The sequence below is a fragment of the Halichoeres trimaculatus genome, unplaced genomic scaffold (assembly GCF_033239565.1).
Source record: "Halichoeres trimaculatus isolate MK-OKI-2021-1 unplaced genomic scaffold, fHalTri1.1 fHalTri1_scaffold_12, whole genome shotgun sequence".
In the NCBI taxonomy this organism is placed as follows: Eukaryota; Metazoa; Chordata; class Actinopteri; order Labriformes; family Labridae; genus Halichoeres; species Halichoeres trimaculatus.
The window spans coordinates 17,149,797-17,176,833 of NW_027437190.1; the positions used below are offsets into that span (position 1 = coordinate 17,149,797).

At 39.1% G+C, this 27,037-nt stretch overlaps 2 protein-coding genes across 2 annotated transcripts; both read right to left on the reverse strand.

Moving 5' to 3' along the window:
• Positions 1-1,603: 1,603 nt before the first annotated feature.
• LOC141800922 (CCN family member 3-like) lies at positions 1,604-11,014 on the reverse strand. The gene is made up of 6 exons (XM_074683780.1): positions 10,855-11,014; positions 4,641-4,914; positions 3,930-4,158; positions 3,538-3,792; positions 2,809-3,038; positions 1,604-2,671 (listed from the first exon to the last, which is right to left on the reverse strand). Exons 2-6 carry the CDS (start codon positions 4,686-4,688, stop codon positions 2,372-2,374), a joined length of 1,062 nt encoding a protein of 353 aa, XP_074539881.1. The 5' UTR covers positions 4,689-4,914; positions 10,855-11,014; the 3' UTR covers positions 1,604-2,371.
• A 5,258-nt stretch (positions 11,015-16,272) lies between these two features.
• On the reverse strand, positions 16,273-26,997 carry scgn (secretagogin, EF-hand calcium binding protein). Its single transcript, XM_074683933.1, has 11 exons — positions 26,817-26,997; positions 26,366-26,436; positions 24,487-24,579; positions 21,083-21,172; positions 19,739-19,795; positions 19,346-19,423; positions 18,857-18,912; positions 18,326-18,371; positions 18,153-18,212; positions 17,287-17,355; positions 16,273-16,817 (listed from the first exon to the last, which is right to left on the reverse strand). The coding sequence occupies exons 1-11, from the start codon at positions 26,884-26,886 to the stop codon at positions 16,689-16,691; spliced, it is 819 nt and encodes a 272-aa protein (XP_074540034.1). The 5' UTR covers positions 26,887-26,997; the 3' UTR covers positions 16,273-16,688.
• Between the last annotated feature and the right edge of the window lie 40 nt (positions 26,998-27,037).

A 27,037-nucleotide genomic window follows, 5' to 3' on the forward strand; every position in this document is an offset into this window, starting at 1 on the left:
TGTGTGTGTGTGTGTGTGTGTGTGTGTGTGTGTGTGTGTGTGTGTGTGTGTGTGTGTGTGTGTGAGTGTGTGTGTGTGTGAGAAAGGTTTTTCTGTCTCTGTGTTTCATTCCTGTGACTGACTGGTGACCTGTCCAGGGTGCGCACACCCCCACCTGGAGACAGCTGGGATACACTCCAGCCACCAGTGACCCTGAACAGAATTAGCGTCAAAAGATGGATGGCTGGCTGGATGAAAAGTAAGTGCAATTTCATCTCCATAAACCCTCTGTGTATAATTATTATTTAGACGTGTACATTTTATATTACTCATAACTTTCATTCCTTAGTATCTTGAACTTGACACCATAATATTTTCTGTGATCAAAACAATTCGTCGAGCACTGAAAATATTTCGGAATTGCAATTCATTTCCATTTCACCAAACTATTTGAACTCTATCTGCTTTTCTTTCACCTGGCAGACTGGATTCAGGCAGGCCAGAATTGGCCCGCGGACCTTATGTTAGGCATGTCTGCTCTAGACAGTCAACAGAAATATTAGTATCCATCCTACTGAACATGTTTGTTTTGGAAAAGTGTCAGTGTGGACGAGTAAATAGATGGATAAGCAGACAGACGGTCCATAGCCATGCCCCTGTTATGGATGTTTTGTTTCACATTCATCTTCTAATTATTTAATTACTTTCTTTCTCTTTACTTCTAAGTATTTCAAGAGAGTGAAAACGTTGATTTAGCACAAAATCTTAGATCCACAAACAGCCAAGATGAGTCATTGCCACACACTCTGCTCAGCAGATGCGTTAACAGAGCTGTCACCACATGTGGACCACAGTGTCAGGCTCCCCCTGAATCCAGCTTCTGATGAGCTCAACTTTCCACTCAGTAGCTATTTTAGGAAGGAGCAGCAGTCCCACAGGGGATAACACAGTTTTCCAATGTGACCTCCCAGGTTGGGTTCAGGAGGAGAGGTCAAAGGTCATTACTCGCTGCTAGGGAAGATTTGAGTCCCACGTGATAACATGAGTACAGTGAACCATTGAAAGGGGATTCAGAGAGATGAGTCTTAAACAAATACAGATGTGTAAAGGTTCCAAGATGTATGCTTTTTTTTCTCAACAAAGGAAAAAATGTGTCCTTGATTTTTAATGACACAGCCTTTATTTCTTGGAGTCACCTTTTCTGATTGGTGTAGAGCAGCCATCTTTTTGAAATTAGATCAAATTTGGCCATAAACCTTATTCACTCTTTTTTTTTTCCTTCAGCTGGACTTTTGGGGCTCCCATGTTTGTACTTCCATCTGTAATCCTCTTCTTTATTTTCTACATCCAACAAAATCAGCCTTAAGCTTCTTCTCATGTAACCAAAAATCATCATCTCCTTTTCCACGCTGTAAAGTGACTCTCTCCTCCTTAACAAATATCAAAGATTATTGCTGTAGTATAGAGTTTAATAAAAACCAGTTTTGAAATTAAAAAAACAAACAAATTTATTTTGAAATACTGATTTTTGCCATAAAATACAGAGACATGAACAAGCAGTTTGAACTTTGTTTCAAGTAGTAAGCAAAATTATACCACATTCCAATATATACAGATTCATGTTTATATAATAATTATCAAACTTGTGTATTTGATACACAGTCAAAGTATACTGCAAGTATTCACAAAACTTTTGTCATCATAAAACCGTTTGTTTCTGATATGAACTACATATAAAAACAGTAAAAAAAAACATTTAGTGATGGGAGCAGACATAATGTATTTCACCACAGGGGTAAGCTCCCGGGCAGGTGTTAAAAATGACACTTAGTCACCACAGTGACCTCTCTTTCATTGGCCGAGCCTTTTGTTTGGACCGGGTCAAAGTACATAGTCCAGCTATTTCAGGAACGTGTCCCACAGTAGAAAAAAATCCACAGCAGTCCTCATGAAAGGATAGCTTATACAAAGACAACTGTGAAAACAGGTTTATTGTATTCTGGTTATAGTATTCTATTTGATTGATGATTTAGGCTGAAAACAACATATGAGGTTTAAGTGCTTTGGTTGTACCTACTAATACTGCAGATGACACTTTTTTGTCCACAGGAAGTTACACAATAAAAACTCTCTCCAGGAGAGACACACTGAGCTGTTTAATTCTCTACTATCTTAACCTCAAAAGAGGGATCTCGTCTTATCAAAAATCTGACCAATGACAACTTCCACTTCAGGTATGCTGTAAATTAAAGGCATGTAGATTTCACTGCCTTGTGATCTTAAAATTAAGAGTTAATGTAACTCGTGTTTTCCTGCGTTTACAGAAACAGTCATCAATTTGACTCTTGATCGACTGTTCATTGTAACCTCTTGTTCAGAGCTGTTTCATGGTCTATAACCTCATGTCGCTCATGCCCGGCTCTGACGGCAGCCACACAGCGTTGTCTCTGGGGCAGTGGCTATGACAGGCACAGGTAAGGATTGCCATTACTGGCTTACGAGTGGTTTTACTGGTACTGGTGCCACACTGAAACTCCACCAAGACAGTCTTGGTTCTGTGGGGGGTACAGCAGCGTCCGTCTGTGCAGGAGCCACAGTAGCGAGGCTTGTAGGCCTGGACACTGGTGCAGTTCTTATAGGAGAGGTGAACGGCTTTTTCACTCCTCACCATCCTCTGGCACTTACTGCCTCTCTGCAGGGACACAATGAAAAATGCATTTAACAAATGTGTACTTAAATATTCTCAGAGATAACCAGAAATCAACAAGTCTTGAAAAAAGGGTCTCAAAGGGAAGATGTATATTGCTCCTAAAGCAACCTCACTGGTACCTTTGGAGCAAGCTGAGTCAGCTGAGTCTGGCTCTGCTGGTCATCACAGGGTCTGATCATACACAGTCGGCTCTGCTTCACCATCTCACAGCGACTGTTCTTATTGGTGACTCTGGTGGAAACCCCCATGCCGCAGGTTTGGGAGCAGGAGCCCCACTCTGTGGTCTGCTCAATGCAGTTTAGACTGGGGTCCCAGCCGTCGAAGCTCACGCTTTCCTCCTGACGATAAGCTAAAGAAACACAACAGACAGCAGATTATTTTTTAAAAATAAAAAAAACAAGAATTAATTATAAGTAAAAAAAATGTATGAGTCTTTGTTGGGAACTGCTTTAGTCCTGTACTCCTATTGTTAAGGAGACCCCTCCAAAATAAAAGCTTGAAACTAAATTGCAAAACTGGGGAAAACAGTCCTTGATTAAATTGAACTTCGAGTATGATGACATATCACATTTATGTGTGATAATCATGACGTATTCCTGACTTCATATTTAAAACACCAGACCCTTCCCCCTCTCTGTACCTCTTCATCTCTTTTCCCTCTTCTTTCCCTCCTTGCTTTCTCTCCCTTGTTCTAATCAGGTCAGACAAATATACATAACCTTTCAACTTTATGTCTCACACTGCAGCGTCACCAGCGTCAAAGAGGAGCGGGTGATTTAGTGTGTGTGCTTGTAAATATCACACACCTCATCCAGTCATTTTTTTCTTTTTTTTTGTGGTCTGCTCACCTGCCATGGCAAAGCCGCCCAGTGCACTGGCTTCAGCCTGTGGCTCACACACCCACTTCTCGCAGCATTCTCCTGGCACTTGAACCCTGCGTGGCATGGGGCAGTCTGGCCCAGGTAGCATCACCTCTAAATTGCACCTGGGCACACATGCGATCTGCCCATCACGGCATATGCACTGGTACTTGCAGCTGGGGAAGAATGTCTGGCCATTTTGGTAGACGGATCCATCCAAAACACACACATTTCCCCTGTGAGCTACAGGACAACACAAAGAAAAGGATCTCAATTATTCATTCAGATTTAAACAAATGAAAAGTTAATATTGTTTTTTATAATATAATTAACCCTCAGGATAGAATAAGTAACAAAAGGGAATCTCTTTTTCCACTTACCGACACACATGCCGGTCCTCTTGTGGATGTCAGTGCCGTATTGACACTGCAGGCCTCTCCGGGTGTCACAGGGGTTCATCTCAGAACACACCTGCCCCTTCTGACGGGCACACACCAGGCAGCAGACACAGTCATCCAGGATGAGGGGCACCCCAGGGGGGCACATGGGAGGCTCCTTGGGGCACTGGCACCTCCGCGGACACACCTGGGACAGAGCCAGTGTAAACACCTGAGAGGGAAGGATAAAACACTGTTTTATGTTGCTGATAGTCATACCTGAACCTATCAACGCAATAAGAGGTAGAACTTTGAAGAGTAATTTATATTACCTTGTGAAGAAAAGATATCATTAGTAAGACTGAAAAAAAACTTAAACCACAGTAACTTCATCACTAAAAAAGCAAGCCCACAGACCCACTGCACGCAACAAAACTATTTCAGACTTGGCAACTTTTATCTTAAATGCTGGTGTTTGATTTCTTTGTAGGCACCTGATAAGTGTGTAAATACTCTGAAAGAAGCCTAAACATATTTTTGTGCAAATTTACCAAATTTATGCTTTCTTAAAACACTTGCAACAGGAAAGTAACATCGTTTTCATCTCTTCATATTTTGAAATTATTAATAATCATAAATCTCATCTTGATAGAAACAACAATATCTGGATTGTGAAATGCTTTTACAATTAAAAGCACATTTAGGAATGCCTACCTGTGCAGTAAAAAGGAGAAGAAGAGCTCTCTCTGATGCATTAGTCATCTTTAAAGTTGAGCAGAATCAAAAATATCTGCAGTCTCAGAAAGCTGTGTTAAAAGAGTCCTTTGGTTCAGGTCCCTCCTCTCTACGGCTGTGGGGAAGCAGAAGGTTGTGATCTCTTTGTCGTTCTGGCTCAGGACTCCGGAGAGGAGGACCTTATATAGAGGAGCTGTCCTACTGGCACCATGACGACAAACAGGAAGGAATGCTGGAGAGTTTGCCCGCAGTGCTGGAGGAGGACGAGAGTCACATTTTATGTGAGATCCTTTCAGACCGGGGCCCATAAACATACAGAGTGAGGTTTCTGCCTTTGTATTCAACACTGCAAACATACATCAAGCAGTTTTCTTTAATGTACCCAGTTTTACATGCATCATTCATGGCACTGATTCAAAATGTTCATATTGGTGATTCCTTTTGTGGGTCTGCATGCTGAAGTCACTTAATTAGACCTGGGAGTTCTCTTTCTTTGCTCCCACTGACAGTGGGTGGTGACCCTTTGAGCTCTCTGAGCGAACTCCTGCTTGGAGGTCAAAGTGGAAAGCCCTCATATCCCCTGTGGTATTGTTAGAGCTTCCAAAAATAGTTACACGGTGGAAACTTTGGTTCATCAGTAGCTCGGATCAGTGGGGAACTGACACTGTGGGGGACACATCTGGTCTGAGATGTGTTTTGGTTTCTTTGAGCAGAGGTATGTGGATGAAGGGGGTGAAGATGGACAGATTCACAAAAGAGGAAGAGAGGGCTACAAAAACAAAACTGAATCATAGTTAAAGGGGGGTTATATAGCATGATTATGATGGAAAGATGAAGAAATAAAATAACATACTGCATAAGAGTTTCCATATTTAAACGTAAAAATTGCACAAATTTACAGGAATTTAATAAGTGAAAGCATACAAATACAGGTTTAGTGATAATAGTGATGATTAAAGGATTGTTCCGTATAATTATTGTATTGTATTTTATTTTTTATTCTAATTATGAGTTTTTACAACTTTTACAGTTTGGTTTTAGAAAGAAGAAAAAAAAATTAATAGAAATAAATTAAAAAAAATATATATAAAATATAATAAAATAAAATAAAAAATGTAAAAATGAAAAAAAGAAAGAAAGACGAAAAAAATAAAAATATGTAATTAAATTAGATTGACCTGAATTATCTCATAATCTCTTTTAGACATGAGAATAAAACTTACATAAAACAACAAAGTGCAGCTTGTGTTGCACTTTGTTCTGAATACCAAAGTATTCATTCTATTTAAATGAATGTGGCCAGGCTTAAGAAGATATGCTACCATGAAACTGAATGAGTCAAAGTAAGAAGAGGCATAGGTGATCAAACTGACTTGCTATTCTTGACAAAGTCTTACCTGTGCTGTGGATTTTGTCTGAGTCTGAATGTTAATCTGTCTGTACTATTGTCCAGAGGAGAGTCTTTAACCTGTTTGTTGTTAAATACCTTGTTTAAGTCCTAAATAGGCCTCTTCTCCCAGTGGTAGGAAATCTCTCTAAACTGTGGTTTGACACAGTCATTTCTAAACAGAGACTGATTTCATATTTCAGGCCTTTAAAAGCTGTCTGCTCTCAGCTGACTGTTGGTGTTGGACTCTGCTGTAGGGCCTTCAGCTCTCTGCCAAGTTGTGAGGCCACACAGTGGATGCAGCCACTGGGGTCATTGTGTTTCACTCAGAGTTTACACCTACAGCCCAAAGTCATTAATGTTTTGAAGGTTGTGCAGAAACAGGTGTGGCTAACATTGTGTGTGGCATCATATATATATATATATATGTATATATATATGTATATATATATGTATATATATATATATATATATATATATATGTGTGTGTGTGTGTGTGTGTGTGTGTGTGTGTGTGTGTGTGTGTGTGTGTGTAGTCTACCAAGCAGAGCTAATGTATCCTCACTCTTCATTTTATTAATGGACTCTCAAGTTTGAACAGACCGCTGCAGAATAACTGCTGACTGTGGGTCAGGATGAACATTATCACAAACAGTTAAGACCTTTTTACCTGTAGCCCGAGTACTATCACTGTCCCACACTGTCTGACAGTCAGGCACCCGTGTCCACCATCACTACAAAATCAGAGAAATCTTCTCACCACTTAACTTTGTCAGCCAGCGTGGAGTTGTCACCGAGACTTCAACATGTCATCAATCAATCCAGTCCTACTCGACCCATCACAGAAGCTGAGAAGTAGCATTTTGATGAAAATAACCTATATTGATTGTGCTGACAATCTAATTTTAAAGTGTGGATCTATAAGGGAGACTTTTTCAAGATCACTGAGAAACTCCTCACAGCCCCTTTAAAGCTGACTGTGTGGAAACAATGTATTGTCACCAGGCATTGAAGTGTACTTGATGAGGGCTCATCAAAAGCAAACTTGAATCAATATGTCATATTATAACACTGAGCTTAAAAAGAATTGCATTTTGTTCTAATATACATAATTTTTTCAGACTTTTAAACCTTTGGCTACCTGTTTGAGGATTTGTAGCTCTACAGAAAAATATTTCTGGCTCAAAATAACTGATAAATCCTGAAAAAGAACTAAGATCACTGCTGATCTGTGAGTGTTGGTGGATTTAAAGCTTCATGGGCTTTACAGCCAGTGAAGAGAAACATCACATATGTAGCTTCTGGGAAAAACACTTTGTGCCTCACTCAGAGTTCATATCAGGATGTTATATGGTTGATGTTTAATGGTCCTGAGGAAAGTGTCTCATTGTCAGCTAAAGAACCACATAATAAGAGAGCAGGTGAAAGCTGTGTGTACAGTAACAGTATACGTTTTAATAGCTCATTTCCTTTCTACTGCCTTTTATTTCTATTTTTTACATATCCGTTGCCCTGTTTTCTTTAATGCACACATTTTCAGTTTACATTACATCCCCCACATTTTGACAGATTAAAGTTACAAGGTTTTCATTATTTCAATTTGCTCACCAAGTGCCTGTCATGTGGTGGATTAAACAGCTTGGGAGGCCACCACAACTCTCACTCAGGGTTTATTTGATGTACGCCACTGTACATGAGCTGAGACATGGAGACAGAGGCAGATGTGTCCTATGGTGGGTGGCAGAGGTTGTACAAAATATGGACGGCACTATGGAAAAATCCCAGAATGCAATTTAAAATGCAGACACCTCATTTTCTTGCATGTAGAAAAGGATAGACAGGGCCAGTTTTTAAAGAAGATATTTTCAGGTTGTAATAAGAGATGTCTGTTGCATGAAATGAACAGCCAGAAGTGACCTGTCATGTATTCACTTTGATATTTTCAGTCATTAATCCATCTATCTTGAAATCAGATTATATTACATCTGTTTATGTGTGAGTTCTTTATTGCAGCAAAAAAACAAACACCTGACAACTTTTTTTAAATGACTGAACAAGGGAAAATCCAAATCTGCCCATTCCAGCTGTCACCTGAAAATCTTAAAATATGGCTAAAAGCCTTATCATCTGTGACTGGTGTGCTTGAAAATGGCATCTTTGGATTTCGATATGGATCTCCTTTTCCTACTTTTGTAAACTGTAACTTCAGAGAGTCTGCAGGATTTTCCTAAAAAAAAAAAAAGTCAACTTTTAAAGGAATAATCCTCAATCATCTCCTATGGGCCTCTATACAGTGTTGGCACTGACGTCATGACTTGGGTAGTTACCTGATTGGTAAAATATGATTTTAAGATGCCTAAATTACGCCTAATGAATGGGAGAGACTCATACGAGGATTTAGCATCCTTATCATCATCTCCCCAAAGGTATGAAAACAAAGATTTTACTACTGTAATTCTCATGGAAGAGAAGGTAAATGGAATACATAATGTTCATTGAGCTTTAAAAAAGCCCCTGAAAGACACTGAGTTTTACGTGTGTACTATTTATTGCCGTGAATTACCTCTTAATCAAAGTTATACTCTATCACAATATATTTACTTTTACTAAAGTGTGATTTTAGGATGCTATGGGCAGAAAACGTGACCTATCTAACAGGAAATGCTGTGAACAAACTCGAATGTTGGGATTAATGACAGAATATTGCCTTGGAAATCCTTATGGGGGTTATAGCCATGTTCTCTGTTCTTCGGACAACTGTTTGCAGCCTTCACCCTGATCTGTGGTAACTTTTGGTTGTTAAAATCTAGTGATTTTTGTTTCTCAGTTCAACGATTGGTGCAGCAAAAAATGCGGCAGTAATTTACCATTTTGAGCGACAAAAAATTTATATACCTGCGAGCTCAATGCCGTTCTGTGTGAGAGTGCCTCCAACATGGTTGAGCTCGAGTTGATTACGTCACGTGGAAACACTCTACACATGTATGTCATTGTCTGTATCTGCCTCAGCTCTCTCCTCTGCCTGTATGTTGATGTTTTAGTTGTATCGGGACGTTCATGTCAGAAAGTGAGCGTGGTTACATCAGCTGATAACAGCACGCCCAGTGCGCGAGTCGAGTCTGCGTGTTGATAATCAGTGACAGAAGCTATCCAGGGGGGTATTCCACGAAGCTGGCTAAAGAAGGCTGGGCTATCGCCGGTAAGCGTGGCTTGAATAAGCTGCCACTTCAATCTTAGCTGCAAGTCGTTCCACTAACGAGGCTCAGCTGATTTTCAGAGACGCTTATTCAAGCCAGGCTGATCCAAGCTGCGGCTAAGCGCGCGTCCGCGGTAGATAAAAAGCCCCGACGTGTCGATTGTCGAAATGACCAAATCATGTCAAAACCGAGAGCGGAGACGTTTCCCTCAGCGGAGAAAACACCCCTCATAGAGTCGTATCATGACTACAAGGTGAAAATCACATAAAAGGGTAACACGGTGGCAATAATTAAAGCCAGAGACGCTGCTGGTTCAAGAATATCATGCTTTTGTGTCGAATCAACACTGACTGTTTCTGCTGAGTTTGATGACCTTTTTCTTCTCACTCTGAAGCTCCTCACACTGCTGTGGCCCAGAGGAGATTCTTCTTGATTAAATTAAAGCTGTTCATATATATAGGCCTATATACTTCATGGGGTGATGTTTCATCAAACACTGACTAAAACAGCAGAAAAAGACATGTAGATGAGATGTCATTTTTTTTCATTAGAGATGATTCAGCTGTCAGATGAGATGTGTCAGTGATACAGTGCCCTATATTTAAATAAGGAGGAAGACACAAAGTTATCTCACCATGTGGAATCACCTTTACATTATCATCATGATCAGAACGGACTGCCGGTAAAGAAGGGTATTTCTATGGAAAATTGTGGCTGTTGTCACCTTTTATATCATAAGACAATTTCTGCCTTTATTCTGTTATATGTTGACTGTACTTCGAGAGAGACAGAAGAAAGAAAATCAATTATTTTCAAATAGTTACCACTGGTGGGATCGAACCCACGCCGCAAATAAAATGTGGATCACCGTGCGGCTGTGCCCTACTCTCTAACCTCTCAGCCACCAACTTTCTTACCATATAGACAGACAGTCTAGTATCTGACATGTCTTAACTCACGGTTATTCCAGTCTAGTATAACTGGGGGCGGTTCACCTGTCAAAGGATCACGCAGGTGTCCTAAAGCGAGCTCAGGGAGGACGGAAACCTCCCGTGGAGCTGAAGGACAAAAGCTCGCTTGATCTTGATTTTCAGTATGAATACGGACCGTGAAAGCGGAGCCTCACGATCCTTCTGACTTTTTGGGTTTTAAGCAGGTGTCAGAAAAGTTACCAAAAGGTCTCAGTTTATGGTTCTGAACAAAAACATCAAATATTACAGGTATAGATTAATTTAATGTGACACCTGCAGTTCACAAGGCGTCTTTTAGAAGCCGGTCAGACCTTCTCTGAGACGCAGCTAAGGTAAGCCTGACGTTTAGCCTGACCGGGACCAGGCTAGTCGCACTGGCTAATTTACCATGGTTACCAAGCTACGCTAGCCCTAAGCCTCGTTTGTGGAACCCAACTCTCGCTAAAGTTAGCGCGGCTAACCCAAATAAGCCAGGCTTTGAGCTAAGCCAGCTTCGTGGAATACCCCCCAGAGCGGCTACGATAGTGGACGTAGCGCGGGGGAAGAAAAACAAAGTCAAACAAAACGCCAAACAGATCTCCTCCCCCCCCCCCCCCCCCTCCCAAATGGGAGCGAAGCTTGGTTGGACTTTCACTTACTTTCGGGCACTTGGAGAGCAGCTCGGGACAGAGAGTGATGCTAGTTGGCTTTCTGCTAACCAGGTACGTGTCAAATGACCTAGTGAATGATTAGCATAAGCTAACATGCCAGGGCAGGTGCTCGGCTCTCGAGTGCCTCCCACGGAGAAACGCGATACTGCAGGTGGTTGCTGGGCTAGAGAATGTGTTCACCGGTCACGGTATAAGGCTGTGGGTGTCGTTGGTGCTGGCACGAGCCAAGGAGTGGGAGCCCAGTTGAATTTGTGATTATGAACAAGTAACAAAAAATCCTGCAGTCTCTTCGTCAAATGAAATAGATCTAAAATAATCCACATTGGATTATTCTTTGATGAGACTGAGACATTTTTTTAAATATCAGGAGACACAATGCTTTTTGTGAAGGATTATATAAATGTATCCATGTCTGCAGGTGACTGATTTGGCATACTGCTGTACATAGCTGTACATATTGGAACTATTGCTTATTGTATAATTTAAAAAAGATTCAATTAATTTAGATGCTACTCCTGCTGAAAGACATTCAAATTTCTAGTCTTCCATTCTGTTGGAGTGTTCAGACAGTTCAGGAGAATGAATAACCTTAAGGCCTTACTAGGTTGAAATGAAATGTGGAGTTGTATATTATCCTCGTGATGGACTTCACTAAATCTGTAACTGGATCATAGAGGCAGTAAACATACAGAGGAGCAAGTGCCTGAGGACAAAATCCAGCTGGACTCCACATGACAGTGAAGAGGACCGAAAAACAAAGTCCCAAAAAGAGAACAAAACTTCTGTTTGTTACAGGATGAAAACTAATCTAAATCAATGCCTAATACAAACACCTCTTACCCTGGCTGGCCTACTGTGCATTCAGAACTGATACCATGGAGTACAATTATGGATGTCCCAAATGTTTGACAGGAAAGAGAGTTTGAAGATTGGCCTGTAGTCCATGTGCTAAGCAGGATATCAGACTGACTCCTAGTCAGAAAGCATGGGAAAGTAGCCAAGGTAAAGGGCTGTTCCATCTCAGTGCAGGTCAGGACTTTATTCCCTCGGGGAAAATAACATTCTTAAATGAATTTAAGAATGTTGAATCTCAGCATCTCTGACAGGACACCCTGTTGTGCATCAGAGTCTGCGGCTGTGAGCGGGCTGCATCTGGTCCACAGTGATGTTTGGTTTAACAGCGTCTTGGTTGAAGAACTGAACACATGGCTGCCAGTTGGGGGAGAGATCTCAAATGTAAATAAACAAAAAATATTTAGATTTATGACCACATTTCTGCTGGTATTATTTTTAGCCTGGCACTGTCAGTATTGAAAACAGGGCACACCAAGGGAGGTCCAGCTGAGTGTATAATACAAGAATATTTCAACCTTAAAGAGGGATCAGCTCACAGCTGAGAGTCTGGCTTTGGAAATGTCAATTTCAAAGGCTTTTAGATGCTTAATTTAAGACTTGGAGCATGACGCCTCTTTCAAACATTATTTGCACAATAGTTAAACATTTAAACTTCTTAAAGGTCTGTTGAGTAAGTTGTTGCACTGCTGCTGATCCAGGTTTGTTTGGGACAATAGAAGTATTTACAGTGTTTGTCAACTGCAGTCCAATAGCCTGACCGGTAAAGAAATGACGCACTCTTAGAGACTTGCGTCACACTAAGACACTTTGACCCTGTTTTGCATTATTTACCTTTTTTAAACAGGTCTCTTTAAAAAATGTACATTTTTTTTTAGAGCCAAGTGACGTTACATGCACTTTATGATGTTTCTGTTTTTGGATTTAACACATACAGTGATCAGAGACTCAGAGAGAAATTTAGAAAACAAACTAATGACAGAACTCTTGAATCTTACTAAATAACTTTGGCAGATCTAAACTTAGCAGTTATTTTGAGAAGATGTTTGCAAACCCAACATCACATTTATTCCCCTCTCTCTTTATTCTGTACATTATTTCCTCTGATATAGGGTAAAAAAAAATGCTTGCACCAAAATATTTATGTTTTCTTCTGACCTTCTGTTGTGAAAGGCGCTGAGTGAGGCGCTCAGCAGAAACTATAACAACCAGTGACCTTGCTGATCCATACATTGTGAATTATGTTTACCATTTAGCTTACAGGTCCTGTGAACAGGGTTTTTCACTTACATTTCAGGAATGTGGCTGTTAGTTTTCACCAAGGAGAGGCACAGAAACGCAACTTAAAGAAGGGCAGAGGGTTAGGATTTACAGCACCTGTCTCATCTGATGTTTACTCACTGAAGAAAAAAAGAAAAGGCGCGAAATGGGTAAAGCGGGTCAGTTGTCCTTCCCTGTGTGGAGTCTGGTGCTTTAATAAATGATGCATCGGGTTCATGTCCTGGCTGAGTAAAAGAAAAATCAGTCATGTGGCATCACAGTTGTTAGTTTTTTAGGTTGAACAAGGGCATTGGCTGTTCAGCACTAATATTAGATGTACAGTATGTTTTCTGCAAAGAAAATAATGTTACATAAGATGACAAACACTTTGAAAGCATAGGACTTTTCTTTTTTGGGCATCCTATCTGGCCTCTTGCATATTCTTGTCAGCAATGTAAATACTGAAGCACATAAACAAGAGTGATCTGTCATCTGTTGATAAAATAAAGAAAAGAAACTCAAAAACATTCTTAAATCTTTAATGCACTTTTTTATTTTTGTTTGCACAAATGCAAAACATGTTTCAAGCAAACACTTGATTACATTTTTTTGCTTTTGGTTATGTGTAATTTTTTTTCCCCCAAATGAATGTAAAGAATTCAAGGACTTTAATATTTGAGCTTGACCACTAGAGGGCAGTGTTTAATAGAGTTTGCCTATAATGATGCTCTGCAGGAATTAGGTTTCCTGCTCTGTGATTAAAGTTTCTTTAAAGACACAAACTGAAGGATCATCCTCACAAAGGGATTACTGTGCACAGTCTGGATATAGCTTAAAAGCAATGGCCAAAAACAGCTTTAGCTTGTTCCTTCTTGTTTTGCTGCAGTCATGTTGTGTTGACAGACACAGTTACAAAATATCAGGAAACACAATAAACTGAAGTGAACTGATGCATCTGCTAGTTTGTTAAACCTTGGTTGTGGTTGCCTTGAAACAACTCATATTCTTGTTGATAAAGCAGACCATCCTCAAACGGCAGATTGTAAATGGACTGTGTGGTTATAAAGTTTTTTCTCCAGTGCTCTGACCACTCAGGGCTTTCTCAATGCATTCCATATTCACCCATTGACACCACATTAATGCACTGATAGCAGTGTCTTCTACCTAAAGTCATCAAACCATTTATTAACTCATCCCATTTACACACTGGCTCCACTAGAGGGCACTTCAGTACTTCAGGGTACGGTCTTGCCCATGGACTATAGACTGAGTGAACTGGAGCAGCAAACAGCTTTACAACCTCTTCAGAATATCATAGTGCTTTTCTAAGACTGCTTTGCTGCTGCTGAAGAATTTTGTCCACTGCGATTTAATAAAAAAGGAAAAATTAAAGATTTTCCTACTTTGTAACCATAATCCAACTCTTTTTATTATTATTAACTGTCCAATAAAACTTATAACCTGCACTATTGTAACATTTTACTCCTATGTGAGATCAAACTATATGTTTTTCCATTTGTGTTGCACAGACAGTTTCTAGGCCATTTCTTAGCAGACACTTGAAGCCAGTTTGTGCAGCAGTTTGAAGACATTGGGTAAAAAGAGCTCAAAGTTAAAGATGGAAATGTTAAAAAATAAATGTTACAGCTGTCCCCAGTCTCCCCTACATGTGCAGATTTTCAAACAGCTACATATTTCGACTGCTTAACACACCATGCTCAAGATCTTCGCATGAGACTTGAAAATGATGAGGTCATCACGTAACGATCTCCCAACTGGGTCTTTATACGTTGGAGGGGCAGACCTCAAACACCAAGGTCTGTTCATTGTTCTGCTCTTGCTCTCTGGCCTATCAGAGGGAAGGAGGTTTGTGGAATGGGGAGCCTTAAGGAGACAACAGCTAAAACAAAGTGTTTCAGACAGAGGCTGAAAAAAAGGCTTTTCTTAAACACCAGTATGAGGAGGGGGGAAAAGGGATTTATTTATTTTTTGCTTTAAATCATCGAAAGCTAGTACAGGGGTACCAGAAGGACAACATAAAGTCTAAAAATAATCCCCCCCCCCCCCCTATTTATTTTTGTTTAATTGGCAGTCAAAACAGAAAGAGAGAAATGTTGCTCAGAAAAAGCATCAAGCACATTTTGTATTCATAAAATTGGGCTTGATGCAACATTTGCTCAAGAAGAAGACAGAGAATGCTGTTCAGAAAAAAAATAAATTGCTAAATTACAAAGAACATATTGAATTGATTCTTTATTCATTGAAATACCTTAGTGTCAGAGGTGACAGTGATCAGATATAGTTCTACTGATGTTCTCAGCCAGTGTTGTCTAATAACCGTTAGATATTCAGTGAATTAGGCCCAGTTTTATTTGTCTGCTGCAGCTGTGTACTCAATCATGAGCTCTTTGAATCATAAGCTCTGTGTCATGCAGTTGCGATCACTCACACACAGCTGTACCTATTTACTGCAAAGTACATTTTAGTGTTAGCATTTGAGCCACTCCTTCCTCATAAAGACACTGGGTCACTATCAAACCACACTCTACAGCTTTGTTGAGCCGCAAAGGGCAATCAGACCATCAGGGGCCAGGCGGAGCTTTTATGTCTGCACTATTAGCTCCCTTTTAGTGGCTAAGAGGGTTTCCATCTACTTAACCCTGTTTGTTCATTTCTTTCCCTCTACTCTCACTGGGCAAACACAGACTTGTCCTATCAGCTTGATACATTCCACAGAAGAGGTGTAACAGAGACCTGAAAGGTGTTGGTCACGTAATACTTCAGTAAAATCTCTAAAGAGACTTTAAAACATGGATGAAGTTATGCTAGCTGCACATACAGCCGTTTGAGCAATCTGTGGTGCTGTGTATTTGATTCAATATGCCTTTGTTATTCTGATCAAAAAACAAATTGTGTTTCCTTTGTGAAATTTAGTTTCACACTGATTCAGTAATGGGTTTTTTAACAATACACTGAATAAGTTCTCTATAAATCTTTGTAGCTGGATAAAACCTGTGGGGATATAACATGTTATGAAACCCAGAATTCAAAAGATGCTGTAATTAGTTTTAAATCAAATTATAAGGCATTATAAGTCACACCTTCACACAGCATTATGTGCACTGCTTGTAATGCTTAATAAATGTTGCTATACGTTGGTATGAGTGCTTAAAACCGCTTCTAAGAACTGTTGTAAAGCCTTATAAATGCATTTATACGACTTCACAATCACTGCACCGTTATAAGTGGTGGTTTATAGAGAGTGTTTTAATAACAACTCACTTATCACTTTTCATTATTTTATTTCCTTTAACAAGCCATTACATCAAATTACATCAGTACACTTTACCATCACTCTCTGAGAATCATGCAAATAACAAGTCATTGAAACATGCTACATTTTCAACTAACATGGTCACAGACCAAAAAACTCATCAAATTCTTGAGCACAGGCGATTTAACATCTAATTCCATTCTGTCTGAGTGCAACATGCAGGAAACACTGATATTACCATCATGTGAGTCTTTTAATTTTTGCTGTACATTGTCACTATCTAAATGCTAAATGGTAGTTATTGAATGTTGACTTTCAATGAACCAATAATTAGACTGATCCAGATAAACTCAAACTTCTTAAGGAAAATACAACAAACACAAAGATGATTTTAGTGACACATGTAATACATAAAGTAAATATTACAGTTCTATACCTAAACTTTATGTTTAACTCCCAGACACAAAGCCAGCTCATTTCTCTGGATCTTTCCATCCTTATTGACATCACAGTGACGCAACATAACGGCCCGCAGCTTGTCCAGGTCAGGACCTGTGAGGTTAGGCTGACAGAGAGAAATTAACCACAGTTAAAGTTAAATAGAAAATGTGCTTTTTATCCCTCAGTGATGCTGTTTCTATTTCCCCTTGCTCTTTTAAAGTATCTTTTATTAGCAGTTATCAATAAGGACCTAATAAAATTCATTCAACAACTTTTCTACTGACTGATGTCTCCCTGAGATGTAATCAGCACTTTTAAAGAACTCAGTTAAAAAAACTGAAGAATATAAAACAGACCAGATTTTGAAATGATTCTTTTTTTTCCATCTAGTGCTAAACTAATCTACTAGATTTTTTTTGCCATTTTTTTTTCAAATTTATTTTATCAGTAACTGTAATTACCTGATCATAAAGTCAAGTTGTGTCAAAGGCACTAAGCTCCCTTTCTGAGCATCCCCTGTTGTGCTAAAAATCTTTGAGAACTTATCATTACAACAGATACATATCCCTGAGACACACAGGCTTTCATCTTACCCTAACCAGCTCCATCATGTCTTTAACAAAGCCGTCCACCTCAGGACCCTCAAGTGCCCCGGTCTTACTCTGAAGAAAGGAAAAGAAGAGATAGAGAGAAATAGGGAAATAATCCATGGCATACCACATCCCAGCATGTGTTGTGCTTGAAATTTAAGTTTAATCACCTTATTGCAAAATTCATACAAAATAACAACAATGGTAATAGGCAGTTTCACACATTGCAGGTGTGCAAATATGATACCCTCTCTTCACCTGGTTTTGCAAAGGTTCAGGTGAGGAGCACTTCTAAACAGTCAAAATGTTTCTTGGCATGATCAAAGCATATTTAATGTGTGTATTAAACCTCCTCAGAGACAAGTGGTGTGTAAGCCTGTGGTTGACATAAACAGTTTTGTGGAACTAGAAAAAGTTTCATTCGCTGAGCAGTTTGAGCCAGGATGTGAAAAAGCAGTTGTCACTTAATAATTCAGACTAATTCATGCATTTAGTTTTATAGAGGGACACTTATTAGAGCTGTCCTGTGGATATGGAATCAACATAGCTGCTATATTTCATGATGTTTCACTCCCGATAAAATAGATCTATTTGATTTCTATGTTACTCCACAGAGTGCTGCCTGGCCTCACTTGAGTGTCAGCGGGGTTTTGGTCTGGGAAGCTTCTATCAGTGTGAGCGGGAAGCCTTGTTTGACTTAGTTGCTTTGTCAAATGAAAGCTCAAAAGAAGTTCTGGGATAATGACCATACCTCAAAAATCAAATAACAGACAGATGATAATCTCTCAGAGTTTCCTGTAGGACATTACAGACCATGAGCTCTGATGAGATTTAGAAACAGCAGTCTGACTGTGCTGAACTGTACTCACAACATCATAATGGGAGAAGATCTTGTCAAAGTCTCTCTTTCTCTCCACTTTACTGCAGGCCTGAGAAACAAGGAAGGAGTTGATGAAATGTATTGACAAAAATAAAAATGACAAATTTTAAATATATGTCACCTTTATATTTAATCAGCTGTTTATGGAAGGAAAACACTTACATCCATGTGGAACTGGAGCAGGAAATTTTCCTCTAAAGCCAAGATCCTGTTTTGTTTTGTTTTTTTTTTTCAGAGAAGGAGAAAATGCAGCGTTAAAATTCATTATACTCCTTAGATATTGCTAAAACACTCAGAATAAGCCTATCACTAAGCTAAAATGAAACATTTCCTGAAACCTAACTCAACTGGAAAGCATAGACAACTTATTAAAACTGAGCCGAAATCCCAACTCATTCAAATCCAAGCAGCCATACCTGTTTTTGCACTTTGAATGCTTTTTTTTTGCACTTTCTGTCAAGATGGCTTTATTTTGGTGTTTGTGTTTCATTTGTCTGCAATCATAATGTTTTGTTTCAATCTGTGTTTCTTTCTTTCTATTGCTATGAGCTTTTCATTGAGCTGCCAGGGACTTTAGATAAAGCCTTATAGTGTCTGTAACTCTGGTATATTTACATGAATGCTACACTAAAATGATTATAAATATGAACTATCTACTGAATAACACATAAATTGAAAACTTAAAAAAATCACCTGGCCAGGTCGTTCAGATCCAAACAGCCGTCCTTGTTTTTGTCAAAGATTTTCATCTACGAGGAAAAATAAAATAATTACAGGAGGACATTAGATTCACTCCAGCTGCTGTTAATCTCTGTCTGTCTGGGTAATTGCTTTAAAGCACCACCTATGACCCTAGGGAAACCTAATCATCTGATCTGACTCATGAGCATGATCCATCTCTTCTCTGGTATTAAATATAAATCAGCTAATCAGCTACAGTGAGAACAGACTGTTCTGGGTTTTCAGTGTGCTCTTCTGTGTCCTGTTGCCTCTTGAAACTGCAGCCCAACAAGAAATCTCACAAGTCTCTTTGATCAGTAACTTCAGTTAGGAGAACAGATAACAACAGCATTTGAATCTAGAGATGCACGCTTATTGTACAATGAATCGCCAAACACTTGAGTACATAACACTGAAGGGTTATTTGAAAGATTGTGTATTTTAGAGTTATACTGCACCTACCATTGTGTCTGTGTACTCATCCAGTTTGTCAGATGGCACCTCCTTGTGATGCTGCATGAACAAGTCTTTCAGGAAAGCCTGCAAGACAAAGGTTTAACAAACACAACAGACAAAACGTGACAAATACAATACAGCGTCTGTGTTTGTCATCTTACAAAATAAGTGTAATTTAACCCTTTTGTAACCTAGAACTGTACGCCAGTCACTGAAGAACCTGCAGTGAGAGGCTGAGACAACGTGTCATTGTGTTACAGCACAGGAAACTGTGGCTGAGGGTGACTCTTATCCTCTACCTCTGCCAACAGTGACAGTGTTTCTTCGATCTAAAAAGAGATGAGTAATGGGTTCCGCTTTATGAAAAGATGTGCATTTGGTTCATGTTGATCAACAAACCTTGAGCTCCTGAGCTGATATGTAGCCGCTGCAGTCAACATCGTACTTCTTCCAAATCTACAGTAGGAGGGGAGAGGAGGTCATCAATCATTATCATAGATTCTCTGTTAAAACACATCACTGAGCTGGTTAAATAAGGTCTTTTTTAAGTTTTTGCACCGTTTAAAACTTTTCATAGTGCACAAATGTCTAGTTCTGATGTTTTGAAAAATTCTATTTTTAATTTCTTTACTTGAACTTTTTTTCTCTGTTGACCCTACATGTCAACAGAGTCGAATGACAAGATGGAATGGAAAGATTCAGAAGAGAAGCAACTCTTGAACAGGGTTTAGATCAGGGGTATAAAAGTGTATAATCAGGTAAATAATCATCTAAATGAGAAGTCTTTGTGTTTATAAATTTGTACATGTGATTTCTTAGTTTTTTATTTTTAACAAATTTGCAAATTTAAGAAAAAGAAAGAAATTTGTAATGTCATAGATTTTATAAATTTGCAAAATTTATAAAATTTCAATATGTTGGAAAAAAAACCCCCAAAATTTTCAAAATAAAAAATGAAATTAAAATTTTTTCAAAATTTCAAAAAATTACTGAAATGTCATAAATTTGCAAAAAAATTAATAAATAATGCAATTTAAAGATTTGGCTTAATTTCCAAAAATTCTAAAATTTTTCTAAAATTGCAAAACAGATGGATTTATATACAAAATTCAAGAATTTGCTTAATTTTCAAAAAAATGTGGAATTATTTTTCTTTATTTGCAAAAATGTCAAAAATTGAAATTAAAAAAATCCCCAGAAATAAAAAAAAAAACTGGAAAAAAATCACAAAAAAATTAGATCTTTGTTTCAAGAGGTGATGCATTTTATAGTCCAAATTTTATATTATGATTTTACTTAGTGTTTGTGTCATTATCATGAATACCCTCTGTAAGAAAAACATCAAAAGCCCTTTATTTTAGTAATATTTTTACAGCAGACCCATGGTTTAGATGTTGCTTATCTTACATGCTAGGAGTTTTTCTTTGAATTTATTCTTAGATCTGTTTCTTTCTCTAACTTACAGCCTGAAATAAACAAAAAGCTGGAACCAGGAAGTATAAAAATCTGTCTTAGTGTCTTACCTGCCATGTGTGCCATCATACAACATAACACTTCATTGTTATTGTTAGAAGACACCCAATAGTTACAATATAGTCCCCTGTAAAACATGTCTTTGACTTGTGCTTTACAGCCTACCTCTTGATGGTTTTATGCTAGTGTGACCTGCTTGTATATATTCCTGTTTGAGATAAGTCCCATGCAACAAAGTAGTTTTTTGGCAGTCTTTTTTAAAGATCTCACCCTCATGAAGTCAACACTGTTGTCCAGAGGAGCTTCTCTGCGGAAAATTAACAAGAAGTTCTCATCTTCAGGGAGTATCATGTTGGCCAGCTGAAAAAGGTCAGAGGTCAGAGCAGAGTTAGAGAGGTCTGTCTGGTTTTGTTCTTCTTATGAGTTCTGTGTTTTAATATGTCAGCAGAGGAAAGAAGAAGAGAAGTGAAAGTAAACGAACCCTGGGAAATGTCTCCAGGAAGAGACCTGTGGTTGAGATTTTTCATTAAATAAGCAGTTTTTCTGCTTTTTCTTTTTTTTTTTTTTGTATGAATGTGTGAGTTGTCTACTAGGCTGTAGGTATCAGTAAACCGGCTCAAACTGAAGCCCTCCTCATGCTCAGATACAGAAGGACAGAGGGGATTGCATGCTTGCATTCTGCAGCTTCTCCTGGCTTCACTCCAATCCATGTTGCTCTTCTCCTCTCTGTCCTTCTTTAATGGTATCAGCCCTACATTAGCAGATTAAACTGGACCCCGTCCTCAATTTAATCAAGATACAAGATGATACTGCAGCCGTTTGGATCAGAAAGCCGCAGAACAGCTCAGTCAGATTGAACGCACTGCACCAAGAACGAGCCAAGAGAAGCCCATGAAGAGTCAGAGGAGCACATAATGGAGTTAAAGCAATGATAAAATAATGGGTCCAGTTATCTCTTTACTGTTTAATTCTTTTCCTTTTTTTGTCCTGCGTGTACTGTGTAATATTTTTTTCAGATAGGGCTACCCAAATTGTAAAAAAAAAAAAAAATATGAATATTTTTCAAGCTGAAAACATTAAAATTAGTGGTTACTTGAAGAATCTTGAACAATCATTATCTAATCAACCATGCACCATGGATATTAAACTAACTGTGTTCTTTGTGGAGACACTGAGACACTGACTTGGAGTCATGATGAAGAAAATGTATTCAGAAAGCTGTTTCAATTTACAGACCAGCTCACAAACAAAGACAAAAACAGGCCCAAATATGAACATTTAGCTAGGTTTGAACCAGTCTAACAGATAACAGTTGATGGCAATGGATACATGTAAGGAGTCAGTAATTTACAAATACATAAGAGTAAAAAGCAAAGTCCAGCAACACAGACTTCTGTGAATGACATCAACGTATGAATGAAGGGTTAAAACCCTCTGTTTGAAGAGCACCCATGCCTTAGACTGTTAGGGGCCGTTTACACGACAACGGTTTTAGGGTGAAACGCAAAAGTTATGTTACGTTTCAGCCTCAGCCGACCTAAAATGCAAATTTTTGAAAACGACCTCCAGTGTAGGATTTTTTCTGAAAACGCTCCCGACACCGTTGCCATGTAATCAGTAAGCCGGCGTTTTCAGTGGAAACGGTGACGTCACACCCCGCCTCGCGCGCGCATACAACAGGACAACAGTACCGTCGGTACGATCGTCGCGAACTACAGTGTTGTGCTTGTGCTGCTCAATCTGCTGTAACTGCTGACTGTCTTCATTCAAAATGTGCATCTGTTGCTCCATTTTTAACGTAGTATTCCCCAATACACCAGATCAGAGCCCTCTGCACCAGATGACCGGCTCAACTCTACTTCGGTGGAGATCTCCCAAAAGCGGCTTCTGGACAAGGCAGTTATAGCACCACCTACAGGTCTGGCATGCTTACTACAGCGTTTTCAATCCATCAGCGTTTCCGTGTAAACACAGATTTTTTTTTCGCTGCGTTTTAGCATTTTCAGATGAAACGTTGTCGTGTAAACGGGGCCTAAGTTACTGAGAAGATGTTCTAACACTCATTCATGTCTGTCCCCTTATTAAAAATGCTAACCCAAAATAATGTTTAATCCTTCCACAAACAGTTTGAAATAATCAGAACAATGGAGTTGCCACTTTATTTGAGTTTACTGAAAACTGCTTTGGTGTAAAAACCCAAAAGCAGGTCCCCTGGTAGGAGATCATGTTTGGTAAACTACAGGAAATGTATGCTGAACTGCTTACCCATCAGCAGTTAAACAAATATTCAGTCACATCTCTTTTCAGCTATGAATCTGCCTCATGATAATACAGAGAAGGAGTACAAGCTTTTAATACTGATATCAAACAGGACGTGGTGGCTTCAGACGGATCTGCTAACTTCCTTTGCGAGGCTGCTGAGACTCTGCAGTAAAGAGGAAAATGAAACCACAAACAACTCTAAAGTGCTAAGTATGTACAAACTGAGCAGATGTATTTATTAGAGGAGACAGTCAGAACTTGGCACCAGCAGTCTTATTTTGGATCCGTCCCAAGTCTAATTCAGGGCTCACTGAATGGATCCACATTCAATAAAAAAAATCTTTCTGTACAATTTTGTTTAGAGACCTACTGTCTGCTTTCTTCTGCATTCTTTCTGTGCTAAAAGAACATAAAAAATCTGTCTATTTAAAAGTGAAAGTTATTTTGTTACATAAAAAGAGTGAAAATTAGATTAAGAATAGGAACAACTGGTGGATCCATCCAGGAGGGTGTGAAGCTTCTAAAGAAGCAGCTGGACAGAGAGGTTTCATCTCACTGTTCCTGCGTCAGCCACAGTGAATTATGGTCTCTGACTGGCCACTTATGGAACACATTTATTGATTTTTCCTCAGCTTTATGAGAAAAGGCTGGAGGATTTGAGGTCTATGGGTTCAGTACATTAATGGATGGGACTAATGAATGAAGACAAGTTCCTGTCTGAGAACGAATCACTCTGATGAAGAAATACACACAGAGTAAGAGAGCAAAGTCATCAGAGTACAGTTTGTGGGAAAGAGAAGAAATCTTTGAATGTATCAGTCAAAATTTAATTTGACTCATAAATTTCATTCAGACTGTTTCAAACCAGCTGAATTAAAAAGCCATTAAGAATAACACCTTTCAGGTGTTACGAGTGTGGTGTTTAGAAACTCAAAATGGTTAATCAGTTTAATGTACACCATACATTTAGTGTATCATACGTTAAATGGGTTGTTATGCTGTTGATTAGAGTTAATGCTTTGAATGCAGCTCTCCCAGCAACCCCCTGGAATGAGTTTTCCTATTTATTAAATGTAGAACAAGCTGACTCATTGTCATGGATACATGAGTTACACAAAAGATGAAGACAAGATGCAAAGAGAGGGATGGTGGATGAATATGTAAGAGCTTACTCTGTGAGCGACAGGGCAGAGGAAAGAGAAGAAACAAGTGTGCGAAGGTTTGCTGATGCACAGATAGAGATAAAAAAAAGAGGGGTGGTGTTTTATCTCCTCTTTAAACCAGAGAAAACATTCAGGCAGGGATGAAAATGTTTCTAAATTAAGTTATCAGTGCATCTCCTTTATTTACTCTAGATAACACAGCTCTTAGTCTGATGGTCTTAATGGTGGAGTGAAAAAGAGAGACTGTACCTCCTGAATCTGTAGTCGCCCATCAGCAGTGACATCATAGGCGGACATAAACCTCTGCTTCAGCCTCTGGACTCTCTCCTCAGTCACTTTCTCCTGCAAACACACAGGTCATTAAAAAACATCCATTATGGTTACTGATTTCCCCTTTCAGGGCCTGGGGCTGGAGCCTGTCCCAGCTGTCACAGTACACAAAGCAGGTAACAGCCTATCACAGGGCTAACTGTTAACATTCACACCTATAGTAATTTAATGACCAAATAAGCAGGTGAGCATGTTCTGTAAGCTGTGGTACCCTGAAAACCACAGGTGCATGGGGGAGCCACACAATCAAGCCAGGAACCTTTGTGCTGCGGGTAACTGTGCTAACCACTGCACCACCATACCACCCCATTAAAATCTGTTTTTTTTTTGTGTGTTTGTAAATACATGACATCATTAACCTGACTTTATCACAGCAAAAATGAAATCTTTTGCTTATTAAAATGTTGTAGACAACAATTGTTGATTTTCAGGCCTTCTTCTGCAGATGTGGACAAAAGCATGTCATAAACGTTGAATCATTGATTTCAAAGGACGAATTCAGTTCTGGCTGAGTCACATTTATTTTAAGCAATGTCACCATGGAGACTCCTTTGCGTGTGTGTATTCTGTTCTTTCAAGGTTATCCGTTTAATTCCTTGTGATAGTAGCTTTTTGTGCTTTCCTTAACACGTTCTTCCCCCAACAAATGTACTTAACATCGCACCGCATAGTGATCTGAGTTCATCATGACCACGTTTGCTCTTCTTGCGTAAGCATGCGCAGACAAAAGTGTTAACAGGTTGGATGAACAGTAGCTTCTAGTTCAAGGTCTCTTATGAATCATTTTCCTTGAAATATATAGAAACCTGTTGATCTATGGATGCAGGAGTCCAAAGCATGCTGTGCAGACTGAGCACACTCCGCAGGCTGCGACTCTCCTGTTGCTTAGCAGGTGTTTTTACATCACTGACACAAGACGTTCAGGAAGTGCCCATGTGTAAACATGACATTAGAATCTGGGGTAATTATATGATTAAAACAGTTAACGTCTGTATTTAAGTTTGTGTATTATGTACATAGGCACTAATTTGCATACAAGCATGGAATGGATTATTTCTCACGTTAGAAGTGGAAGAACAAGGAAAGAATTTGAAGGAAACCGTGAAGTCTTTTTTTTTCTTCAAAGCAGAGTATGATTTTAAATATAAGTAAATATACCAAACTGTACTTTACCTCTAGGCTAAAGTGATGGAAAACAAAGATCAGAGAGACAGAGTGACATGTGGTGCTGGAGTGTTTGTTTTAGCACAGGCCCATTAGTGCACACTCAGAGACAGACAAAAACACACCCACAGATGCAGACTGGAAGTGGACTATCAGCTGTAAGCTCATTCAGTTTCCGTTATGACAAATCATGACACAAATCGTTTTTCTTTTGACAGAGTCCAGAGCTCTTTAATCGTGTTGGGTTGTACATTTACCCCACCCATCCTGACAGCTGCAGCGAGGTCCAGCTGACCACACCAAACCACAAACATAAAGTGATCTGTGCATCTTCTGGAGAGTGTTTCAGGATTTCTGTTTGCAGTGGCTTCTCTTTTGACCAAACATGACAAAATAAATTACAACTGTCTGTTTAGAAACGTGTTGCATGATATAAATTCAGTAATGTATGCTTGTATATAACTGTTGATACATATTGATACATAGAAAGTTAGACAAGCATTTGTATCATAAGAGAAACACTGTTGCCACAGTTGCCATCTGTTGCTTTGTGCCCTTCAGAGTCCCCTTGGCACGCCATGTATTGAACTGCTGTCATCACACTCAATGAATCAATCCAAACACAATCACTCACCTGTGGACCCAGCCTCTTCAACATGTGACGGAAAAACTCATCCAGCTCTTTGCCTTCAATGTAGCCATTATCTGTAGAATGAAAAACAAATTTTGTTTTATTTTGTCAAGGGCGGCAAGTTTTAATTTTTCATGCACCACCTTTGATTGAATTTATCAGCTTTAAATTATCATATTTTTAGTGTTGGCTGCGACTTAGTTTTGCCGTTTTTTTTTTTACACAGAAATGTCCCTTTACACCAAGCCCCCATCAGACACGCAAGATTATGAAAAATGAAAAAAAAAATTCTCTCCTGTGCAAATGAAATTTGCTTTCTGCAGGCATACAAACACCACAAAATTGACTTATTTTCTTTCAGGGTCAAGAAATAGAGCCGGTAACATTAAAAAATATTTAATTGTATGTGTTTGAGATGGTATAGAGGCAGAAAAAAACTACTAACTGTTCTCACCATCTGCATCGAAGTGTTGCCAGATCTCCAGGAAACCAGCTGCATCCAGGTTGTCAAAAGCACTGTCCATCGTCTCAAAGGAAAGATAAACAAGCAGTCAACGTGAACATGTAACCCAGATGACAAACAATCTTCAGTTGCAGGACTGGTTGATATATGCTGCCCTGACTTTTTCTGAAGCCACACCCCCTCCTCCTCCTCCTCTTTACTCTCTCTGTCTG